The 22,905-nt window shown below is 42.2% G+C and overlaps 3 protein-coding genes across 3 annotated transcripts; 1 reads left to right on the top strand and 2 right to left on the bottom strand. All coding sequences in view use genetic code 11, as the record gives it.

The window, feature by feature from the left end:
• Positions 1-334: 334 nt before the first annotated feature.
• Positions 335-4,780, bottom strand: EGR_02512 (Nuclear pore complex protein Nup93; the record flags this gene model as incomplete). Its single annotated transcript, XM_024491761.1, has 9 exons — positions 335-527; positions 1,351-1,709; positions 1,799-2,352; positions 2,578-2,769; positions 2,844-3,031; positions 3,102-3,236; positions 3,308-3,405; positions 3,479-4,249; positions 4,436-4,780. 9 exons carry the CDS (start codon positions 4,778-4,780, stop codon positions 335-337), a joined length of 2,835 nt encoding a protein of 944 aa, XP_024353912.1.
• A 2,263-nt stretch (positions 4,781-7,043) lies between these two features.
• EGR_02511 (Histone-lysine N-methyltransferase SETD2) lies at positions 7,044-13,811 on the bottom strand (the record flags this gene model as incomplete). The annotated part of the gene is made up of 7 exons (XM_024491760.1): positions 7,044-7,259; positions 7,394-7,495; positions 7,920-8,036; positions 9,308-9,646; positions 11,277-11,349; positions 11,519-11,840; positions 13,268-13,811. The coding sequence occupies 7 exons, from the start codon at positions 13,809-13,811 to the stop codon at positions 7,044-7,046; spliced, it is 1,713 nt and encodes a 570-aa protein (XP_024353911.1).
• Positions 13,812-14,869: 1,058 nt separating this feature from the next.
• EGR_02510 (Ethanolaminephosphotransferase) lies at positions 14,870-19,123 on the top strand (the record flags this gene model as incomplete). Its single annotated transcript, XM_024491759.1, has 7 exons — positions 14,870-14,986; positions 15,022-15,193; positions 15,223-15,482; positions 15,553-15,742; positions 16,342-16,571; positions 18,186-18,380; positions 19,076-19,123. The coding sequence occupies 7 exons, from the start codon at positions 14,870-14,872 to the stop codon at positions 19,121-19,123; spliced, it is 1,212 nt and encodes a 403-aa protein (XP_024353910.1).
• Between the last annotated feature and the right edge of the window lie 3,782 nt (positions 19,124-22,905).

Below are 22,905 nucleotides of genomic sequence, written 5' to 3'. Positions count from 1 at the left end.
CTACTTAGTTCTGATCGAGGCTCCTCTCCCGTATACCGTGCCATTTGTGAGCAGTGTACAGATTGTAGTAATTGTAGTAGTGCGACATTATGCTATTTTCTGCTACGAAACCAAATGCATTACAGCCTAAATAAATGAACTCACAGTATCGCAAAATTGCCTTCTGTCTCTCGGAGAAGAATGGCTGCTTATGGTTTGTACCTTACTTAAACATAATAAGTAAGAACGAAATATTTCGCTCGTCAATATCCTATCAAATTGGAGCGCATCTGCGATTCATTACAACATGATAACAATGACAAGGCGTATAAACACACCCAGAGAGGAAAAGGTTTCAAGTACAAGAGGAAGCGGAAGAAAGCTGCATTTCCACCTGTGAGAGGCGTGCATACACTTCGCTAGGCATGCGATACGGAATCCGCCCGATGAAAGTGATGAGGGCCCGCGTTCTCGCTCGAACCTCTTCAAGACACACCGAGTGCCCACTGATGCCGATCGGTGTGCGCCCGACGGAGATACCACGCTCTCTACGAGGCCATACGCAGAGTAAAACCAACACATTATCTGCATTAGCATCAGACTCCCGAATGCGATTTATATCGTGGATTCGTCATTTTCTAGTTTGCTGACAAGATTGACCAAATATTTAAATAAGTATAGAATATGTATGGGATTTATGGGACTGAACTCGTCAGTAGAAAGTAAACACTGACTAATTTTCTAATCAAACTTCCGGAGGATTTAAAAGAACAGATTTGGAACGTCGAGAATACCTCCATTGATGAACTGAAGCCAAATGGCAATCGATCTACCACGGCATTCATGGTCTAGAATTAGCTATTTCATGAGCATATCACTTCCTAAATGATGGTCAACTTCAATTTCAACCAACCCGGAAATCTCATTTAAATCGAAATAATCAAGGATAAGACGCCGTTCGGTGTGGTTTCAACTTCGATACAGCTTCGTTTAACAAATTTTAAGTAATTACTACTAAAGTTCCCACGTTTTTTCTGTAAGCAATTCAAAAGTTATATGAAGAATCCACAATACAACATTCAGTGGCATTTCAATGGGTAGGAAGGAAATTTGACACTGTGATCGAACTCAATTTGTGCTCAAGAAACCTCAATCACCAGATACTCATTCGACCGCTTTTCTGTGGAATGACCTTATAGCGATCTAGCTAACAGTTAGAGAGTTTGAGAGTAAACTTCTCGATCGGATAACCAATTTCTGCGAAGTATGTGTTTTTGAAACGCAGAGATTGAAGAAATGGCGCCTTGAAATCAAGGCAATTGCTGAGGCATAAACTGTCCAAAGCATAAGCTAAACTGAAATGTGACCCACTCATTAGCCTTCGCAGTGGAGGCTTTGACGGTGAGACAGCGTAGGAGCAGCAGAATTGCGGCGGGAATAGGTCTGCGGACGAAGTCAGAGATGGCAGCGAAGCCAGCTACCTTGGCATCGATCTCCTCGCTGGCAGCGGTGGTGGGCAGGAGGCCCAATCGATCCATGTGATCTAGCGCCGCCTGCCATTGACCCGAGCTGGCCAGGTCAAAGAAGGTAGCCAAATCGAGAAGGTAGTAGAGGGTTCGAGCGGCCGACTGAAGGGCCGGCGAGACGTCACCGCAACTTCCACTGTCTGAGCTCACCGCTCCGCCAACTGCTGAGGTAATCGGGTCCAGGCGTCGAACGCTAAGACCAACCTGGCAAAGTTGAAAAGGCGGAGGAAATTGGTGACGGATTGGCCGTAGGAAACATCAAAAGGTTATATGAATGTGATAAAATTACTGACTTCAGTAGCTAGACGTAATATGTTCTCTCTCTCGGAGTTACCAGTGACGTTGAGACCGTTGGAATCGTCAGTAGCAACCACGCCGACAAGAAGGAGATTGATGAGACGAACGGCAGAAAGGATATTTTTTACTTCTCCAGCGAGGAGGTAGACACTCACGGCCTGCACCATTTGGCCCCGGGCCTCAAGCATCTCTGCGACAATGGTGATAAGCGAGATAGGCGGCGCCACACTCGCAAAGCGATCGATAGCGCCAGCCTGCCGCAGAGCCCTATTCTCGGGAGTAAGGCGGCCAAGGAGGAGATCGAACTCGCCCGTCTGAATGGCCAACTCAGCCACGCACTGGACGAAGAGACTGTGCATCCCAGAACCAGGTGGACTCGCTACTGTCGTCTTCTCTTTGCCCTCGGTCACAGAGGGAAGATCATGCAGGAAGTAGTAGTAATTTATGCACAGAGTCGGGTTACTCAACTCAAATTTACGTGTATAAAGGAGTAATAGGCGAACGAAGTTAAGACGTCGGAAACCAGAGGGATCAGAGTCCACACGAGACACTAAAAGAAAGTAATTTGGAGTAAAAGGTGATGCCAAACACAACCCAACCGTGAATCAGTACCGCCTAGATTAAGCAGACTAAAAGAAGAAAATATTACTTGTCTCCTATAAAAACTCATTTGAAACCTGATAGTAAAATATAAATCCTTAAGAGGAATTATCAGTAGCACGTCAACTAAGACTCAACGGTATCACGCATTGTCAGAATGGAAAGAATGACCAACCGAGTGGTGCCTGTTTTGAGGTCGGTAAGAGAAGAATTTTCATTTCGCGAAGTAGAAGAGCCAGATGAACGGCGTGGCAACGCAGTCCCTCAATACGCGAGAGGAAAGCCAATGCTCCTTCAAACTGTTGACTTAGACAGAGGATTTTAAAGTACATGAGGGGCTGGTTCCAAGCATCAAAGTATGTTTCACCTACAAAAGGATTTCGTTTCAGAAACGTTGGAAGAGAATAAACAGCAATCTTAGAGTCAGACATCTCGTCTTACCATATGTTTCATAGAGGAGACTTTGTAGTTGGCCGACAGTAAGATTTTCAATATCATCCTGCTGGTCAGTTGTACCCTCATTAGTAGAAATTTGTGAAAGCCTGAGCCATAAGAAATCATCAATACTTTGACCGACATCTGTATGTGCATCAGAAAGATCACAGCAGCCCAGAAGACAGTATACCAGCCTATTAAGAGCCATTGGAGGATTATTTGAATATTGGGCCTTGCAGAACACAAACGAGAAGCGAACACTACCTTTTGTATGGGTCACGAGAAGTTTTCACGATTCGCCGATACGTCTTTCGAACATTTGCAACCAATTTTGGAGGCAGACATCTCCCTTCAGCCATGAAAGTGTTCAGAATTTGAACAAAATCTCCCAGATTATTACTATAAGGATCAATACACTGAATGTTCATCTGCTCTAAGCATACACCCACAATGTTTCAAGTGAAACTTACGCTGCATCGGATGCGACGCTAGCAGCATCCTGCAAGGCACCACAACGAAGGCAGTAGTATATCATGGGCCAAACTGGTTTGCTATCCACAACGCCATCCTAAAAACCAACAATACATTTAGCATAAATTTCACAGTTAATGCGCACACATCTAGTGGTATGATGCCCATACCTCAAAATCACCGAAGGAGTCGAAGTCGCAGTCTCCGGATGGTTGGGAGGAAGGATTTTTGACATTAAGAAAAGCCCGAACGAGGGCTCTGACACCTGGACAACCACCCAACAGAGCCAGACGTGGATTTGATGAGACGACAGTTTGCAAATAAGTCGCAAATTCCACCTCTAAATGAGCAATCGCTCTTCTCAGAAATGCCGACTGGAGAGAGGAACCGGAACGAAACTCTAATGCTCTCTCGTGCGTGGCAGGAAGTGGTAGATCAAGAAGCGGGGTCTCCGAGGGTCCAACGTCATCAATATTTATAGCCGAGATTGAAAACATACGTTTAATGAGACGGAAAACTTCACAGAAGTCGTTTTGTTTAGACTCATCAAAGAGAACAGATTTCGCATTTTTCGTGTTGTACAGGTAGTCAAAAAGCGATGGCTTGTTTAGAAGGCCAGAGCTAACCGACACCTGACGCAGACAGACGGTTTGTGTAGTGGCGAGAGAATCGACGAGATACTTATCAACTTGGTTGGCGTAAAAAAGCTCCTCTTTCGAAATAGACGCCTGTGAGTCAGCGGAAAAATCGATTGGAGCAGTACGAGAAAGAAATTCCCGACCCATGGCGGTGTCTGCTGCAACAGAAGTTGGAACAGTTTGGAAAATAGCGGTGTCTATTGGACCAGTAGAACTAGCAAGGGCTGTCAAAATGGCGGCAGCCTGACGATCCCACCAAGACGATGTAGACCTGCGACAAATCGAGTCAACCTCGTCAAAGACCTGGAATTCAAATTTAATTCCACTAAGAAGCAATTCCACATAAACACATAAAAAAACTTGTACTCATTGGAGATGGTAAAAAAAGCTCAATAATGAAGTCTACAAATGGTCATAGAATGAAGCATGCTTCCAACCCATACGTTACAAAACATACAAAATCGCATTATTTGAGTAACAGTAGCTCACAGCCCGCTTTGCTTGTTCAGTAGCAGTAAATAGGATATTCTCCCGCTCGCACCTCAGAAATGTGTGTATGTCCATGTCAATCTTCGGCTTAGCAAAGTCCACTTCTTTTATTTGTGAGAGAGATTCCAATTTAGCAGACAAATTTTTAGGTAAGTCATAGTTAATGGTGGGACCCAGTAGACGCGCAGCCTTCACATCGCTTCTTACACCACGAGATGAACACATTTTTTCACCATAGGCCCCCATTTGTTCAAGACTACGCGTGATCAACGGTAGATCAGTATCTCCTCGAATTTCCATAAGCAGCCGATCAGACTGCTCTACGAGTTCCTCAAGGGAATCCATTGTTAGCAAGGAAAGCACGAGGGAATGAATACTGAGGCTAGTTCAGCCCCCAAACGCGCTAATTTGCTACTTCTGAACCGCATACGTCTAGTGACTGGACAATCTAACGATGACCAAAATAGCCGCAGTCGTTTTGACAAACAGGATATGCAATAGAAATTAGTTTAATAAATTTACTTGGACGTTTTATGCGATCTGTAGGCCTGTAACCCAAGTTATATGAGACATTATATCATTTAAACGACCGTGCCGAAAACCCAAAAATGTTGGAATTTGCACGACTAGAAGTTTCCTAAGCTACTTGTAGGATATTTGCTCATACCTAGTTATTTGCGACACCAAATTTCAGTGGGAATTATTAAATATGTGTTTGAGGCGACCACATTTTAAGCGCACATTACCACTATTAAAGTTACTTATTTTTAGCATTCTTCCCCACTCCAGTTTTATGAACCACATTAGATTTGAAAAGCAATTTAAAATCTAGGCTGGCGCACTGACAGTTAAACGCACAATAGTAATGCGTTTTCCGTTTAACCCTCCCTCTCTGCTTCTTAAATCCTTTGAACGAACAGTTTGATTCGATAGGGGCATGGTTTTTTAGCTAACGTTAGCTTGGGTGAGTACGGATTTTAAGGGGTGGTTGGGGTTCCAAACTCTACTCTTCCTCGGGGAACCGACAACTCCTGCATTGAGACTGGGGTTCTCTGAATGCTTCTTTTCTAAACGGTACAGTTAGTCAACACAAGTATTATGGTAGTGTCACCTATCTAGTGCTTGCTTGTTCGAACATGCTTTTTAAGAAATGGGGGGCTAGCTTGCGCTAACATGGTTGGGCGAAACCATCAACACTCGGGGAGGAGGCGAACTTTGAATCCTTCCAAACCTTGATAACTTGTAAACTGTCGTTATAGAGATGTTCTCCTCTTTCCGCTCAAAGAGTGAGGAACCGGAATTGAAAGAAAGGAGTGGATTTTATTACACCTATATGTCGAGGGCTAGCTTTTGTGGAAGCAGGGGGTGCGGAATTCGTGATGTTATCTTTTTGACTGCTTAGCATTTGTCAGCTTCGTGAGTTATAAGATGCAGAGTTGAAATATAACCGTTCGTACCTAGGCAGTATATAGGAATGTCCTACTTTAGGTGAATCTTGCCGACTGCACAGGGGTTATTTACCCCCCATAACACGTAAGCTAAGTAGGGATAAGCCACCTACGTGTTGGATGGGTTTTAAGGCATTCTTTGCTCGTCGAAATACACCTTTAAGTCATTAGTCGATTTTGTATGCGATGAAATGATTTAGTGGATATCCCAAAAATGAAAGTGTGGTATCAAGAAAACGAAGCTTTCGAGCATATTGTTGTCAATAATAACGCATACGTTCTCCTCCCATATCAACGCGTCTAGTTCATGATCCAGTCTACTCAGTTACAAATGCACCCTTCCAGAAACAATCTAGGATTTCGTCAAGTTCCCCCCGTCTTTCTAATCGTCCTTCCAAATTTTGCATTGAACCCGCGTCCGCCCTCCCGGTCTGTTGCGCTTTTCAGGTACATGGGGGTACTGGACCAATTGCCAATCCCTCACGCCATCTTATTCATGTAGGTCTTGCACCTCATTGCCGTGTCTTACTTGACGTTCCACTACTCTCCACCCACCCACTCCGGAATGCTACCAGTGTTAGTGGTGAAAGCGTCAAGTCACTCGAAGCACCCTACCCCCAATGTTTTAAGAAACCAAGATTTGTGATACCAGCACTGTACGCGTGACATTACACCTGATTTTGGAGACTGGATAGGCAGTGTCTACGTATGGTGTTAGTGGTGTTAATGGTGGAAAATGAGACCAACATTTACCTTAGCATGAGAGCCAGGTAATCCTGTGCATCGACAAAATACAGCATCCCATTTGGTTGTATGTAAACGAAATCGGACCAACGAGAATGCACCCACATCTTAGTCTGTGAAACTGAAAACTTACGAAAATGAACGCGTGTCGACCAGCCACGTGTGTAACATTATTTTCATCGGCGAAAAGAATCGAATGGGAACCGTGACGATGTCTGATGAGGAATGCTGTTTGTGTATATCTATATTTCAAAAGCGTGCAAAATACATTGGCCGAGCACTGGAACCCATTGTCATCTCGTGCCGGCCGGATTATTTTTTTTTTCAACGATCGTCCGCAATCACATACGTACAGCCATATATACATGCGCAGACACGGTTTCGAGGACGAGGGGGGGGAGGTAGGGGCAATAGCTCTAGTGGCCAGAGTGGTGCTGGTGGTTGTGGTGGTGGGGAATTAATTTGCGGTAGCACAGACCTTTCGACTCCATGTAACGACGCACGTAGCTCGACACTCGATCCCGTATGGCTGGTGTCACCTCGGCAACCACCGCGGCAAAGAGGCTGGAGGCACTTGCCTGCTGGGCCCGGTGAAGGTTCCTAACCTCCTTCGGAATGACTTCTTGAGCCAGCTATAATCATGCAGTGCGACTCAACTATAGAATAGACGCATATCCTAGCATAACTCCCTGACATTACCGTTGTTTAAGGACTAATAAAACTAAGCATTCTGCATAAGTGCTGACTGCATGCATGGCGCGCGTACCTTGTTTGTAAGGTGATGGAGATCTTCATCGTTTGTGATCCTGCCAAGATCCACTCTCGCGTCCCTGAATTTTCGCAGTTCATTGTGTATGAAAGAAAAAAGCTAGAGAACAAAGAAAAGTTAAGCAAACACACCATAATCAAAGCAGAGTTAACGCATTCGCTACCGATGTCACACATATGTGATATGTTCTTTGTGGTTCGAACGATAAAGTAAACGCAGGACATTCCTGATCTGGGGATAATTAAATTTATTTTCGAGTAATATAACTTCAAATAAAACAGTAAACGTTTGGGCCGTGGTGGCTCGCTTTCCTTTGGAACTACTTCAGCGGGTGCATTGATCCCAATTAATGCTACGAACAGCGCCTCTTTGAACAATAATCTTATTCTCATAAAGGATGGCGTCCCATACCAACAACTCATAACTTGATTATACTCCTGAAAAAATTTCGCTGGTCCCATGTATGTGATTCATGGCATGGATCACAAAAACTTTGGGTAAACGTGCAGTCCTAAGGGCCTACCTCGATGGCAAAGCTTTGTTCTTGTGCGCCCTGCGGGACATCTGGCCGAGCGCCCATCTCGTGTATCAGCTCCATGCACTGACGCTCGAGCATGCGGCTCCGATACTGCGCGTACATCTAAAGAGGAAGAGGGGCGCATAAGTATTCCCTGTCCTCATTGCCGTTGACGTGTACAGTATGCATGCGGGGTGATGAGGAGGCCGTACGCTGCTGCTGGTCCGTGATTGGCAAAAACCAGGTAAATTTATGCCCATTTACTCCACCATTTGGATAGATAGCTACAAAGAGAATCTTTTCAATCTTAATCTTGCTTGATATGGGTTACTGGGAGCGTATTTGTGGTGGATTTCCCAATGGTGTGACCAATGATCGAAGGTGGCCTCTTATTGTTCCAGATTTAGCTATTCAAATTCCAATGGACGTGTCTAAATAAACCATACTTTTAAGAGTACATGCTTTCCTTTGTATTGTCAATCACTACACAGAATGTATGGGGTATTTGTGATCAAAGACAGCCGAATGATTAGATTTAGGTTGCATCACGGTAGCTCCAAAGCCGTCGAACACGGGGAATTACTAACTGAGGACGCGATTTTCATCAACGCAGCGAAGAAAGTGGCACCCTTCCCTGCAATTTCGCTGATAATGAGTGATTGTGAATGCTTATAACACAACACACACACGTCTAACTGCAAGTTCAAAGTGTGTTTTTAGAGCATTGGCTTAAGGACACATACAGTCACTAGGACATCTGCCATGAATGCTAAGAAAACCACTGTGGTCAAATAGAGTATTTTTACGGCACCTCATAGAAGGTTTTTGGGGTAGCGATATCAAAACTATTGAATTCAGAGAAGTACAACAATTTCCCGAGGTATTTCACAATCACCCCACATAGGATTTCCAATTTAAAACAAAGAGGCACGTTTAAACATCTCACTTGTTACTGAAATAGCATCTCTAAGCGGTTAACAATAGTTTAGGTGATGTCAATTCAGATGGCGATGACCTATTGCCTTCGAAATGGTAGGAAAACAAAACGCGTTAAATTCGTAATCAGCTTTAAAAAAACCAACTTCATTGAACGATTACATGTGATATGGAATTCACAGCTTAACAAGCCTTAATTTGGCATTTTGAGAAACGAGGTCAGTGGAATTCCCGCTCCGTTTACCGTATATTGCTAATGGGTTCGCATGTAAGCATTCATAAAAGACATCGTATTAATTAAAGTCAGATTCATCACAACAATAAATCATCTTTGCGAGGCAGCTAAAAGGTCCGATATCTTCTGAAGTCGAAAATGGGTTCAATAACATGAGCGTAACCAAGATATGTTAGGATGAAAGCTGCAACAAGCGAGGTTTAAAGGTGGGGACAAGACTCACAGCTTCGATCTCCTCATGAGTGACGGCGTAGCGATGTGCGCAGTTCCAGTTATAGGGCGCCTCGGGGTCGTCGTCAGGTCGGTCGGGGATGAGGTTGTCCTCGGGGTCGGCATCCCAGGGATAGACGGGAGGGTCCCAGCGTGTGAGACGCGTCTTAGTGTGGTAGTAGTAGTAGGGGTAGCCGCCGTCCTCGCCACCTTGCGTCGCTGCAGGGTTTGGTGCCCGCTGCCACCCCGGTGGCAGCGGCGAGGTTCCATCCTCTGACAGGTACAGATGCAACGGTGGCAATGTGATCCGCTTCGCCGGCACCAGTTTACTTCGCATCCGCTCGTTATGAGCCTACGCAGAGAGGGGGTAAGATAGAGGCACTTCATTGTTGTGACACAATCTGATGAAAATGTCAAGTGGGTGGATGTTGAGGAAGAAGGAGAAATAAAGTAACCAACCTAACAACTCAAGCAACTGTTTGGAGGTTAAAAGCTTCATATTATCCAAAGCTTGTTGCCAAATAAGCAAGATGGAACAATGAAGCGACGATATGGGGAGAGTATGCACATGGATCACAGCTTCGTGTTTGAGAGGCGATTTTGAAATCGCTTGCAGCTGCCTTGTCTCAGGTTCCACAATAGACAGGTGAATTTTGTGAGGTATGACAATACTTCCATTTAAACATTAAGCTGTCTAAATACCGTTTAAGTGCAATGATTTGTATACAGTTCCCAAAGTTATCGACTCGACGCCGTTCATAAACATTGGGAGAGCAATCGAGTGACCTTGCGACGGGATTAAAACGGAAAACTGTTGGGATACCCACTTCTAGTGAACTAACTCTATATTACCTCTGACAAGATCAGAAAGGAATCGAGAATTAAGCTGGTATAAGTATACTATCAAAAAAGAGGGTACCACTGGGAGGGAATGAGATAATATGGGGAGTGGGTACGAAGTAAACGAAATGAAATGTAACAAGTGACTAAATTTGATGTATGTCATAAAATTACACCTAAAGTTCAGTTTAGAGATTCTCTCAGCAAAACTATGCATCACACCCAGAAATTTAAGAGCACTAGCACATAAGTTTGGAAGACTGCCATATATTTCCGGATAACAAAGCTGACTTTGACTAAGATTAGTGAAAGCACGTTACAAGTCACCAACAATAACTTGTTCATCACTTGTCACCAAGGTCATCTAAAGGGAGAAGTCTTGGGTTATTGAAGAAAACCTCATAAATTTACGTCGGTACCGGAAAACGACGCATATTCTCTCAAGTTCCGACTCCGGGGATGGGCAGACATCCCTAGCACATCTTTAGATAATATCGGTAGCACAGAACCTACAGTTAATGGAAGATAGTGGAGGAAATTGTAAGCAGGTGGACCAAGTGGTAAGCTACCTGCATATACAATACAAAATGCTATCGCAGAATTCAATGGCTATGCAAAAAATATTGCAATGGGTTATGTAAAAAGAGCTTTCAAGTTGATAACTGACGAACAGATGATGCGACCCGTAAAATATAGGAAAAAGATGTGGTCTTTTCAAGTGGTGAAAAAAGATCGGGAAAACATGGTTGTCCAACTCCGGGTAATATGTCTGAGAAACAAAGAAATCTGGTCCTCCGCACGTTTGAGTGAGTTTGTAGTTCTGATATCAAATCAGCTGTACTTACAACGAAACAGAAACACGTGTACGGAAATCCCTTTATTGCTAATTTGCTTCCTAAAAATTTCCATAAAACATAACACTTACATGACTGCTGGACAACACGCAAAGCAGCATATCACGAACTGCATGAGGAAGGCATCAAAGCATATTCACAACTTTTCCTATCAGTTTACACCGATGTTAAAATGGGAAAAGTGGGGTTTTATAAATTTCATGTCTACATTAGCCATAGCATGAACTGGGAATGATGCCATTGTTGAGCATTAAACCACGATGTGCACAGCAATTTTAATAAACACACCTTAGTAGCTTTGCTGACTTCAATACCTGCAGAGGGACCAGTCATCGATGATTCATCCGTGAGGGAATTACGTCTGAAGGAACAGAAACTTGTATTACTTAGGCAAATAACACTGAATATGAAATTCATAGCGTTAATGTAATTGAATGGCGTAACTCAAAAATCGGCCCATGGACCACATGCACAGGTAAGAAACAAGAGCCGGTAAGGGAAAAAAAGAGAGTGTAAACACTAAGACGTACTCCTTCTTAGGCTCAGCAGGAAGGTCTTTTTGAGGAGGGGGAGTGGAGGGATGGTGGATGGACCCTTTACTAGGCTCGGGGCTGTGGTGAGGAAAAGGACTGGAAGCAAGGTCCATCGGTACCACCTCTTCCCCCTCCTCCGCATTCTCTTCAAACATCCTCACCCTAGTCCCAACCCCATCTACGTTACCCACTGCTGCCACCGCCTTCTGTGGTGCTCCCAAAGGAATCACAGCCGAAGAGGAGGAAGGGAGGCGCAACAAATACAAGTCTTCAGGTGTGTAAACTTCGTCTGGGGGGACTGAAATCGGATTCTTTGGCTCTGTCAAGATAGTCAATGCAATGTAACAGGCAATTTCATAATTATCTTGCAAGGCACGTTCAAACCGGGCTGAGACTTACTCTTGTCATGCATTAATGATCAAATTAGGAAGGTGGTGATGGTAAGGTGTGTGAGGTGAGAATATTCCGAAACTGAATGAAAAACAGTGCTTAGGAGGCTGATCTGTTGCTGATCAATGCAAATAAATATTTGCGCATTAAGTGCAGTTTTTAAAAGCAATACACAAAATACAACGAAATAGACAAAAATATCAACGTTGAGGTCTGATGATATGCGTCACTTCAGCTGAAAATACGAGGCACTGCGCAATGATGTATACAAACAACTTACAATCATTTTGCCCACGCATACGATCATGCAATAGCCAAACAAACGCAATTACTTAGAAGAATGATATAGCCGCGTTAAATTCAATCCCCTAAAGGAACGTCCTCTTAATAAGGACGTTTCGATACTACAGATATAGTGACAGGTGAGCAAGATCCTTGGAGGTGAGATAAGCCACATGTAATAAAAGTGATATTGAGTAGAAAAACAAAAATCCCAACGAAGCTTCCCACAAGGCCTAGAAACCTGGGTAAAAAATAGTTTCAAATGCGTTCACATTGAGGTCAGCCCACGATAAACCCTGAATATTCAAGTGAGTAACCAGAAACGCTGAAGAAACCAATAAGTCCATGATTACTTTGAGGAGCAACATTCTTTCATAAACGACTTTCAAATACCTCTGAGTAAAAAAATAATGAATTTGTCTACTAGTTACGCACTTATTCAAGGGACGGCACTCTTGTCCATGCGTAACTATGCATAGTTAAATCAACGGGAAAGTATCAGAAACCTAATTTGGGGGGTAGAAACACAAAATTCAAGCAGTATTTGATTTTGGCGACCGGAAACTGATATCACGTAAAAATGTCACAATAAAAGCGACGAAGTCAGCATAAATAAGCAATAAGTCATGCAATAATGCTCAATCGCGGTCTAAATTCCCAAATCTAACATTTTTGACTACATAGACTTTGCATTGATAAGTTTCAGGCATAAAATGGGTTGACGGACTCAATAAATGCCAAGGCCTATTATGGAATCATGGCATCGATAATAGGTTGTACAAAAGTACACTTCATGGATAACAGAAAATAACCCATGAACAATAGATCAATTATAGGATGCGATTTAGACATTAACGAATTGTAAGACACTTTTTTGTGTTCAAACTTGATCGAAAATAAGCAAATGCACCAATAAACATTGCAGTAGTTGGAATTATGAACCACTGTATAAATCTGCCAGCACGGTAATATTAGTTTAAAATTTGCCAATAGGGCCTGAACAATTACGAACAACGTTTAGACACTGGTAAGTAGCGTCGTGCAGTCAACATGAACAAAGGTAAGTAAACTTACGATCAGAAATCTGATCAAAAAGAGAATTTCCAAATGAGGAGTTGGGAGAGATCGGTGATGCCACAATAGGTGGGATAAAACTATCAGGGGACTCTGCACTGATTAAAACACGGTTAGGAGAGTTAGGTTCTATAGCTGAACGCAAACTGTTGGGAGAGGACGATGAAGGAGAGCGTTCTTTGGCCTTATTTGACCGTTTATTCACATGCCGGTGCCGATTCCGTGGGGATTTGGAGTAGGAGTGGTGGTGTTGATTGTTTGAATCGCGTCGAGAATGCTTCCTGGCAAAATAATCGGGTGACATGTTGCCGCTAGAGCGACGCGAGCGATGTCTAGAGTTGAGACATCCTTCTTTGGGAGTTCGTCGACTGCTACAGAGACCCTTGACGCGTTCTTGCGAGTGGCGACCACGATGATGATAATTGCGATGGGAATTATCGTCTTGAGTATAGCGGTGACTGGGTTTGACAGGAGAGCCTGAGTTACCATTAACGATATCATAATGGCGTGAGTATTGCTTTTGCCTTGGAGAACTTCTAGACATTCGACCTATGGGGTCCGAAAGATAGCATTTCAAATTTGTGGAAAACTAAGGACGCGTTGACAACATTTCCCCAGAAAGGAAAACACCAAGACTAACTTCCCCTAGTCGACTATTGAACTAACCAGAGAAGAGTATACCTCATGAAACAAACCAGAAATAACCAGCCAACAAATACTCATTGGTCGTCTGAATCTGAAAATACTACAGGCCTTAGACGGTAATCCGTTTGGAAAGGTAGGTGGAAAAAAAAGCAGCATGAGCTTAGTACTGATAATACATTACTATAAAGCTGTAGGAATGAAACTTTTTGGGGGCGAATTGGGAGGCATGACCTAGGAGAACCGCCCATGACACTTATTAAACGTACACGAAAATACTTATGTGCTCTGCTTTTGTATAAGGCGCGTGGGCGCAATTAAAGATGGGAAAAATTAAACGAAATAATCTTCTGAATTAAAGCTGGCACTTTATTAAAGTTGTGCGTTCTGATCAAAATTGCAGGCTTCTTAAGAGAAGAAACATTTGCTGAACTCAAAAGATCATATGTCTCTGTTCTCACATCTAACCTACAATAAGCGTCTTGGAGTGTTTTAAGTTAAATATGTAAAAAAACGTTTATATGTAGCACAAAATGAAAATTAACCCCTCGGTACTGCATTTGCCACTGAGCCACCTCTAGTAAATAGCCCCCGTCTAAGCGAACATTACGAAATTTTAAAATAAATTATTCAAAAATGGGAGTATTTGCGTGTGAAATGCAAATCAGTAAATAATCCTACACGAATTCGTTTGCTTCGAATAACTAGTCCTGCAGTTAAACGTAAAACTTATAGGGAAATCCGGTATACATTGACTATATTTAGTGTTTTTTAATCAACTACACTCTTAGCAGCATATATTACGACCTTTATAAAAGGGCAATAACTACGGTAAATTTTCCTCTACTGCAAGGACACTTCGGCTGTTTTTTTGTGCAGCGCTGCTGTGTTGTCGCCTACTTCTCTGTCTCCCCTCTATTTTTGTTATCACTATTATTTGGGTTATAAATTAGACAAAGAATGCCAATGCTCTCCGATACTATGATAGATGGTGTTCGTAGGCACAAGTATTCATGTGTTGACACAAGTCCTCTATCGAATTACATATTTCATCCATTCTGGAACTATATAGTTCAGGTTTTTTGAGTGTCATGCGCTTAACTAGTTTTTAGTACTGCCCAAGATGGGTTGCACCCAACATGCTCACAATCATTGGATTTGGTCTTACGGTTTCAAATTTTCTTATGCTTACATTTTATGATTGGGATTTCAAATCTCCTTACCATACTCCGCGCGTCATATGGCTGTTATCGGCCCTCTTGATTTTCGTCGCACACACGTTGGGTACCACTTTTCTACTGTTCTTACCATAGATATAGACGGTATCGATGGTAAGCAAGCACGGAGGCTAGGGCTCTCATCTCCACTGGGGGAGCTAATGGATCACTGTTGCGATGCTTGGACAGCGGCATTTTATCCACCCATCCTGTTTTCTCTGTTCTCAGGTCAAGTAGATCCGAACATTTTGTTTGCCTGTGAATGGATTATCATCTGTGGCTTCCTACTTGCACACTGGGAAAAGTCCATTACTGGAGTTTTATTCCTTCCGTGGTCATATGATTTGGGTCAAATGGTACGTATTTGCTTTGTTTGCGTTTTATACGCATTGTGCTATTTTCTATCATATTTGTATGGCTTCGTAGGACCTTTATTGCACCGTTTCTGCTTTCGCGATTGTTATTCATTCTTCTTTATGTGACTTCTTCCGATGGTCCGTTCAGACGACGATCTTTCTTTTTGTTACGACGTTTTTCACCTCACCTTCGATCTGGGCAAACCGTCTTCCGATCATACAAATGAACGTTCCTGAACTCACGCCATATGTAGTACATGGTATGTTCCTCTACAATTTATACACTTGTGGTTCTATGTTAGTGTGTTGATATATCAGCCGGTTATTGCTAATCAATTAACAAAGTTGTTATTTGGATGCCATCTTTTTTATGCTCATTTTGTTGGTAGAGTTGCGTTATCAAACCAATAATCTTTCAATTATTTTTTGTAAGCGTGCTTTGTTAGTCCCATTGATAACTTTATTAATAGCTACCTTTTCAGATCCAATTCCAAATTTTTTGGTTCTTTTTATTCATCAAATGGATATTGTACATTGCGAAGTGATGGGAATTGTTGAGGGAAAATTGCTTAGCTTTATTTACATCTTTCCTTATCTCATTGCTTATATTTACCACAAAGACCTTTGGTGTGTTTGCATGGATATCAGTACAACCTATTTGGGTCAAATTAGCTTGGCATATTGCGTATTCTTCTAAATGTTCCTTAACATGCCCACATTTTCGAATTATTTTTTGAGTACAAGTCGGATATGATCAATTACTGATGCACGCAGTACCCACATGTGCTGAATAATTCAATTTCCCTTCCTCTTAAAAAACCGGGGGATCCGCCATTTATTTTTTGTGCTTTCACACCAGGCGTGTTTTGGCTCTGCGCCATTCCATCCAGCGTGATCAATGTGGTTGTAGCTTGCAACAAGGACAGAACGAAGGTGCCAACACCAGGGGCCGTTGTTCGACCCTTCGTGGGAACTATTTTCGTTTTCCTCGCCTCGTGGATTTGGATGACCCTCTCTCCGACACGCATCATGGAGCACTCACCGCGCCTCTTCCTCCTTTGTGGCGGCACCTTGGCTGCCAACATCACTGTAAGTTAATTACTAATCGCTGCTTAAGCTCATCCTCTGCCGCTTTGTACGTTTGTCTGTGTGTCCAGGATGCGGGTACCGTATCGTATCAACTACCTTTTCATGAGTCACAACGTTATTCTTTTGAGGACACGAAACGCATAAAGACGGTGCCATACTCTTTGACCTCCGTGGTCAACCGCCACTTAAATGCTATGATTTCCTGTTCATGTAAACTGTGATCATGATTATGCGAAATGGTTTCTTACAATCAGATGCATGAATGTTTACTTATCAGTGATACCAAAAATGAGCCTGAAAAGAAGCTAGAATGGACAAGCATTAGTTTTACGGGGTCAAAATTTTGTCAATAGACATGCAACTTGGCTTTCACGTCATCAGCCTTGTTCAGCACGGCGCTTGTCACTTGTACATGGGGTGGATATTCCATTTCAAGCGCAATCACATTTTACCAAATGCATACCGAGTAGGAGCTATTTTAGAAATCTTTTTACATCTCAAAGACATGTGGAGTTCTCGTTGCGATTTACTATCATCCCAGTGCCATTTTTTTCGTCTCTGACTGGGGCACGTAGGCGCTTCGATCGCAGACTTCTTTTGCCAACAGAGTCTGCTACAACATAGTTCTAGCTTCTGATTCATTGCTTCACCCTACCTTTGGATCACGATTTCATTTTAATGCAATCTCTTCGTATTTGAAATGCAACTAATCAAAATATCTTTGGCCATCTGAGCTATAGTAGGTACCTTGTTTTTCTGCTTCGCTTTTAGGACACCCTAACACCATTGGGCCGTTAGATTTCCCTCTTACCTCTCCACGTCGCATTTCCAAACACCTAATTTTGTTCTTGCGCGTATCATTATAGGGCACTTTAAAGGGTTTTTAATTTTGTGATAAATTTTAGCGTGAGTTTTTGCACCCTGTACCATTCTTGTCTGAGACTTCGCATCCTGTTTGCGACCACCGGGGCGCATCCAGTGTGAGTCTATTCACTTTCATGTGAGAAGTTTGGCGGTCTACTTTTGAGATCAGGTCTACTTTATTAATTCGTGTTTTTACCCGTACAGTCATTCATGCACAGTTTGAAGCAGGAACGTCGTGTATTGTACATCTATTTGCTTTGCCTACATTAGGTTCCCATTAAATTGTTTCACTATTATCTAATTTACTTTAGCACGTATACTAAACTTATGTTTACTGAATTTTGGGGGTAACTCCCTCCAACTTTGGTGTGAATTCGGTGAACAGCGCCTCTAGCAGAGTAGCTTCACCGACTGTCCTCTTGTGGTTTTTCAATTTTGCTAGTTAGTGTCTTGCGTAATAGATTTAGCAACTCTTCATCAGTGTTTTGGGATTTGTTTTTGATTGCACCTTTAAGTTAGTGTTTGGGAGATTTACAATTCACTCATTTGCAAAATAGTATTAATTGTTAAAGCTTCCTTTTTTTATTTTTTTATAATTCTAATAGAGTTAACCCGATTAGGTAGGAGTCTCACTGATAGCATTTATTATGGCAGTAAAAAGGTATCATTTCTTTGCAATACCATAATGCCTGTGAGTACACAAATGATGCCATATATCAAAAATTGTGATGTTTTGTACTCGTTATGCAGTGCCGCGTAATCCTAGCTGAGGTGACCAAGACGAAGGCCCCGATGTGGTGCCATCTAATGGGCGTCTACGGGCTAGTGGTCTTCGTTCTCTGCCTCGGTCTTCCACCCACCGCAGCCGCAAAACTCGAATTTCCCTGCTTGCTCGCCCTCACCTCCCTTATCACTGTTGCCCATCTACTCTTCTTCGGAGCCGTGGTAAGCGCCTCTAGCGACTGTTTCACTTCCGCTAATTCCTTTTATACTGTGCGTTGTTTCTAGAAAGACTAAAAGTCTGGATTCTTGTGAATGTGTTCTCATACTATTTGTACCCCACTGTGTTAGCTTGATTGACTATTCACCTTTGCTTTGTCAATCACATTGTAATGTGCGCATTTGTCATTCACAACGGTGTATCCGTTACAAGCAATGTTTGCAATCCTGTAAGCTTGATTTGCACTAGGGAAGGTCATTGGTTTTGTCGTAGTCTCCTCCTGCTATCTGCAATTGTATGTGCATGGCAGGAATGGGACTATAGAATTGACGTCGTGTTTCACTTGAAATAAACAAACTCACTTAAGGGAATCATCATTCATACTTGATCAGTGTGCACTTGCCGTCTCGATAAATCGCTTCCATCAGCTACGCTAATATCCATTTGCATGTCCGCCCTAGTCATTTGTGAGCATTAAACGAACAGAGATATCATAGAACCGCCTAATCCTGCATATTTCTTGACAATTGGTGAATGAGCTCTTAAATTGTCATTCGGTAGAAGCGTAAATAATCTAGTAATGCAAAATTATCATCAAAAGAAGGAACAACCCAGTTCATATGATCTTTTTCAAAGTTGCTTTTGCCTTTTGCATGGTCGCTTATGTTGCACTAATGCATTTGTGTGCATATTTTTTCAGGTGAATGAAATGTGTGAAATATTTAATATTCGGGCTTTCCACGTTTAATCTCGGTAATATCTACTCCTGAGTGTCAATTTTGTATACTTGCTGCGAGAGATCACCGCAACAATCTCTGAAAGTAATAAACGACACCAGCCTCAATTCTTCTTTCTGCCACTGTTGTACTCTTTCGAATTTATTGCTGAATGTATGTACGACGGCGCAGTTATGTGTGGCTATTTCTTTTATTGTTGGTTAAGATATTGGCTTTTGTTTGGACGGACGAGAGGCCTTTTCCCCTTCTAACGATACTGTGCTTAGCGTTCATAAATGTTCACTTGGTGAGGGTGCAACAAGCAAAAAACAATAAATATTGTTGTGTATAGAAGATTGTAGTAGCTCATTTTCGATCAGCCGTTCGATGATGGGATTAGGGGGCTATTTGCTGTTTTTCGGCATGCTTTCACTGCAATTGTCTTAAACTCCCCATGAAAGCTCACATTTTACGTTCTCAGGTGCTTGCTAGGAATTGCCGTATGTCGGAAGTTATTTAAATTTTGAGTGAGACTTCATCGGAAACTCCTAATTCACTTAAATTCCCATCTAGGTGTGTGTGGTTGGCGCGGGATCTTGAAGTTTAGCCTTTTCTCAGTGGCACAAGTACGATGCCTGTGCATTCCCGTCAAATTGGCTCCTCTTGGTGTGAGTAGGCAACTTTCGTAAGTCGTGGGATATATTTTTGGTCGCAGTAATCACCATGAGGGTTTTCCTGGAGGGGCGATTCGCGTAGTAGTCTCCCTTGGATTAGTGCTACTACAAATGATAGAGTAGCAGTAGTAGCGAGGTGATGCATTTCTGTGGTGTTGCCAGCTTTAAGTATCAGTGCGGGTTGCGTAGTTGCCACTTTTGCGCACTGTACTTCACCATAGAAGCAGCATTTTTGTAAGATTAAGAGCACCAATTGGCAGGCATATCTTCTAAGTCGGAGGCCATGAGTAGTAGCACAGGCAGTGATCAACCTGAAAATGATCATTCTGCTATCCCTTGTTTGAAGAACTAGGCTCATTTTTGTTTAATTCTTACTTTTTTCAAGAAGAACACGGTTTTATTCATTTAGGAACGCTTCTTCCACTGCCTTCTCTATAATTCAGTTGCGAATTCCAGTTGAGCTCCTCATATTACACCTATTTGCTCAATTATCACGAGTATCCACTTGCTTTGGTTTGCCTATACGAGTCTTCAAGTGGTGAACTAGATAAGCAGATCATGAATAAACTTCGGATTATTTTATCACGGCAAAGGAGGGGAACCCCCATTGTACATTACATCTCCAACGAAGATGTTTGTTTCTAGGTGGGCCCTTTTTCTCATTTAAAAGTAAAATCGTATGCAGGAAATAGTCTACACCGTCTAGAACTACAATCGGAGGCTGGACGTAAGCTGAATTCACTCCTTGGAATAAAATTCTAACAAAGTTTCTTTTACAAACTGAGAAGCACAATAATGATATTGTGCACTGAAAGGCCAACCTGTCTGTATTTATTTTTGTGCTAAATCGTGGGTTTTATGCCTTTGCTCCCTATCGATAGCAGCTACAGCCAAGTGAGTGGGTGATGCACACATAGTGGCCGGAGTGCCATAAACATGGTCTAATCAGAACTAAGTAATTAAAGATAAACCAAGCTCCAGACGACTAACCGAACATCAGCATAGCTGATTTTGTATTGAAATTGTGTAAAATTTGCATAAAAACTATGTTTCTACATCCCATTATTGATAGAAATAATTGAGAAGAACAAGGAGGGGCAAACACTTGCATGCATGCCAGCTAGCGATGGTATTGAATGACGAGTTTTCATACAGTTTGCTTGACTGGATCACCTAAAATAACGCGGTCTCTTCTGAACCGCTGATTTGCAATCTATTGGACCTTAGTTTTTGCTAAATGCTACCCAGCCTTCACGTCTGAATGGGACATCTGTAATTTTTTAGTTTTCAGTCGACTTTTTAGTAGAAGCAGGCAAGTAGTAGGTGAAGGCAAGTTTACCAGCCCCTCTCGAAGGCAGTTGAGTGACCCTGGCCCTATAGACGCCAGTTTGGCCAGGGGACAGCGTTGAAAGGTTAGGAGATTTTGTACTTTACGTACGGTTGCAGAGATTTTTACGTCCAAAAGGACACGCCACAGTAAAGCAGAACCAAAGTGACAAGTGGAATTATTGCTCCGTTGCGTGCACAGTGCCACGTTATTGAACTGCCACATACAAGTGACTTGTCTCTGCCTGCATCATCCACTTTCGGCAGAATCTGATGAGCGGCATGAGTAACAATTTAACTATGAATATTTTAAAAGCAATATGAAATATTACCTTACACATTTGTCCAGCGATACTTTGATCTTGGAATGCTTAAGGCAGGAGATAAGACTTTCTAATTGTGACAAATGCACAAGTTGTCAACACCGACTAGCAATCGAAAGGTGTGCGACAGACAAGTCGGTATGGCATTATCAAATTTGCCTATCATTTAGTGCAGTATCGCCCGTGCCACATGTCTTCCATTCAGAGGCGTTTACTTTCAGTATATTCGTACTCTATACTCACAAGAATCAATATATTTGGATTTGTATGAAAATATTTCTAAATTTACTATAGGGTCTTCTACTATTAGGACGCAACAGCAATTTTTTTTTGGTGCACTTATTCATTCGGAATGAATCAGTACTGAGTGCAGTGCCCCGAGACTCCCCAGAAGACGAATGAAGACATAACACTCGGGGAGAATATGTATTGTTGGCATAGAGAAGGGTTTGGGGTCTACTGGCATGGCCTGGAGGACGGGCTCTCGGAGGTGGGGGCGGTCGGGTGGGGCAGTACAATGACAGGACTCCCAGGTGGACTTTTACCAAGACTGAAAGTTAAATAAATAACTAAAGAGCTATACTGAGTTGTCACATTTATAGAAAGTTAAGCCTGTTTGTGATTGTCACTTACTGTCCCGTACGTTAAAATACATTAAAGACATTCTCAATTTTGAACGAATCTCCAACGTAGTGAGACTTGAAGAAGTCTAGCATAGTGTTTTTCTCTTCCTCTTCTCTTTTGTTTTAGCATTTGATGAAAGGCGATAAATAGACAGCTTGGATGAAAGCTTAAGAATAAAAAAAGTATGCTATCCCATTTGTACAAATTTCAGAATCTGGAAGAAGGTCGAAAGCGTCAATATAAGAGGCTCATTGTGGTAGTTTTGTTCGCTAAGATCTATTCTGAGTTGAATACATCTTATCACGAATCTTTTGGTGGATTTCACACCATGGAAGGCGTATTTTACTTATTCCTTTAAAGTGCTTTTTTGCTTTCTTTGAATTTTTATGAATCGTGAGACACATCTAGACCTAGACATAAGTTTCTTGCTGTGAGGTCTAGTAGTCTTGAGAACCATTTGTGACTTCATCTATTAGCTCGATGCAAAAGGCAGTTCCTCGTACCGTATACTTCCCTTATAGACCTTCGATTTCCATGCATCAAGATGGTTAATTAAAGTCGATTTTCAGTTTACATCCTGCATGAATAAATGCTAATGAGTGTCAGGGTGGGGTGTAGCATTCCAGAAATTATGCAATTCAGAGGCGATGATCGACTGATATGTCTGTGATCTTTCTCCAGAAGAGCATAACATTAGTTCCATTAATTACTGTCGGTAAAAGTAGCCACACACGACTCCATATGTAGTTGGTGGGAACTCTCTAACGTCAGGCAAAATATCTAGAAAATAATTTCTATCAAATATTATTATATTTCGTGTCCAAACACACCCATAGTAATCGAGTCAAGTTTTTTTTATGGTTATAT

The sequence above is a fragment of the Echinococcus granulosus genome, assembly GCF_000524195.1.
Source record: "Echinococcus granulosus chromosome Unknown EG_S00011, whole genome shotgun sequence".
NCBI classification, from domain to species: Eukaryota; Metazoa; Platyhelminthes; class Cestoda; order Cyclophyllidea; family Taeniidae; genus Echinococcus; species Echinococcus granulosus.
The sequence above is the reverse complement of the archived record's forward strand: the minus strand, read 5'-3'. Positions and strand labels throughout refer to the sequence as shown.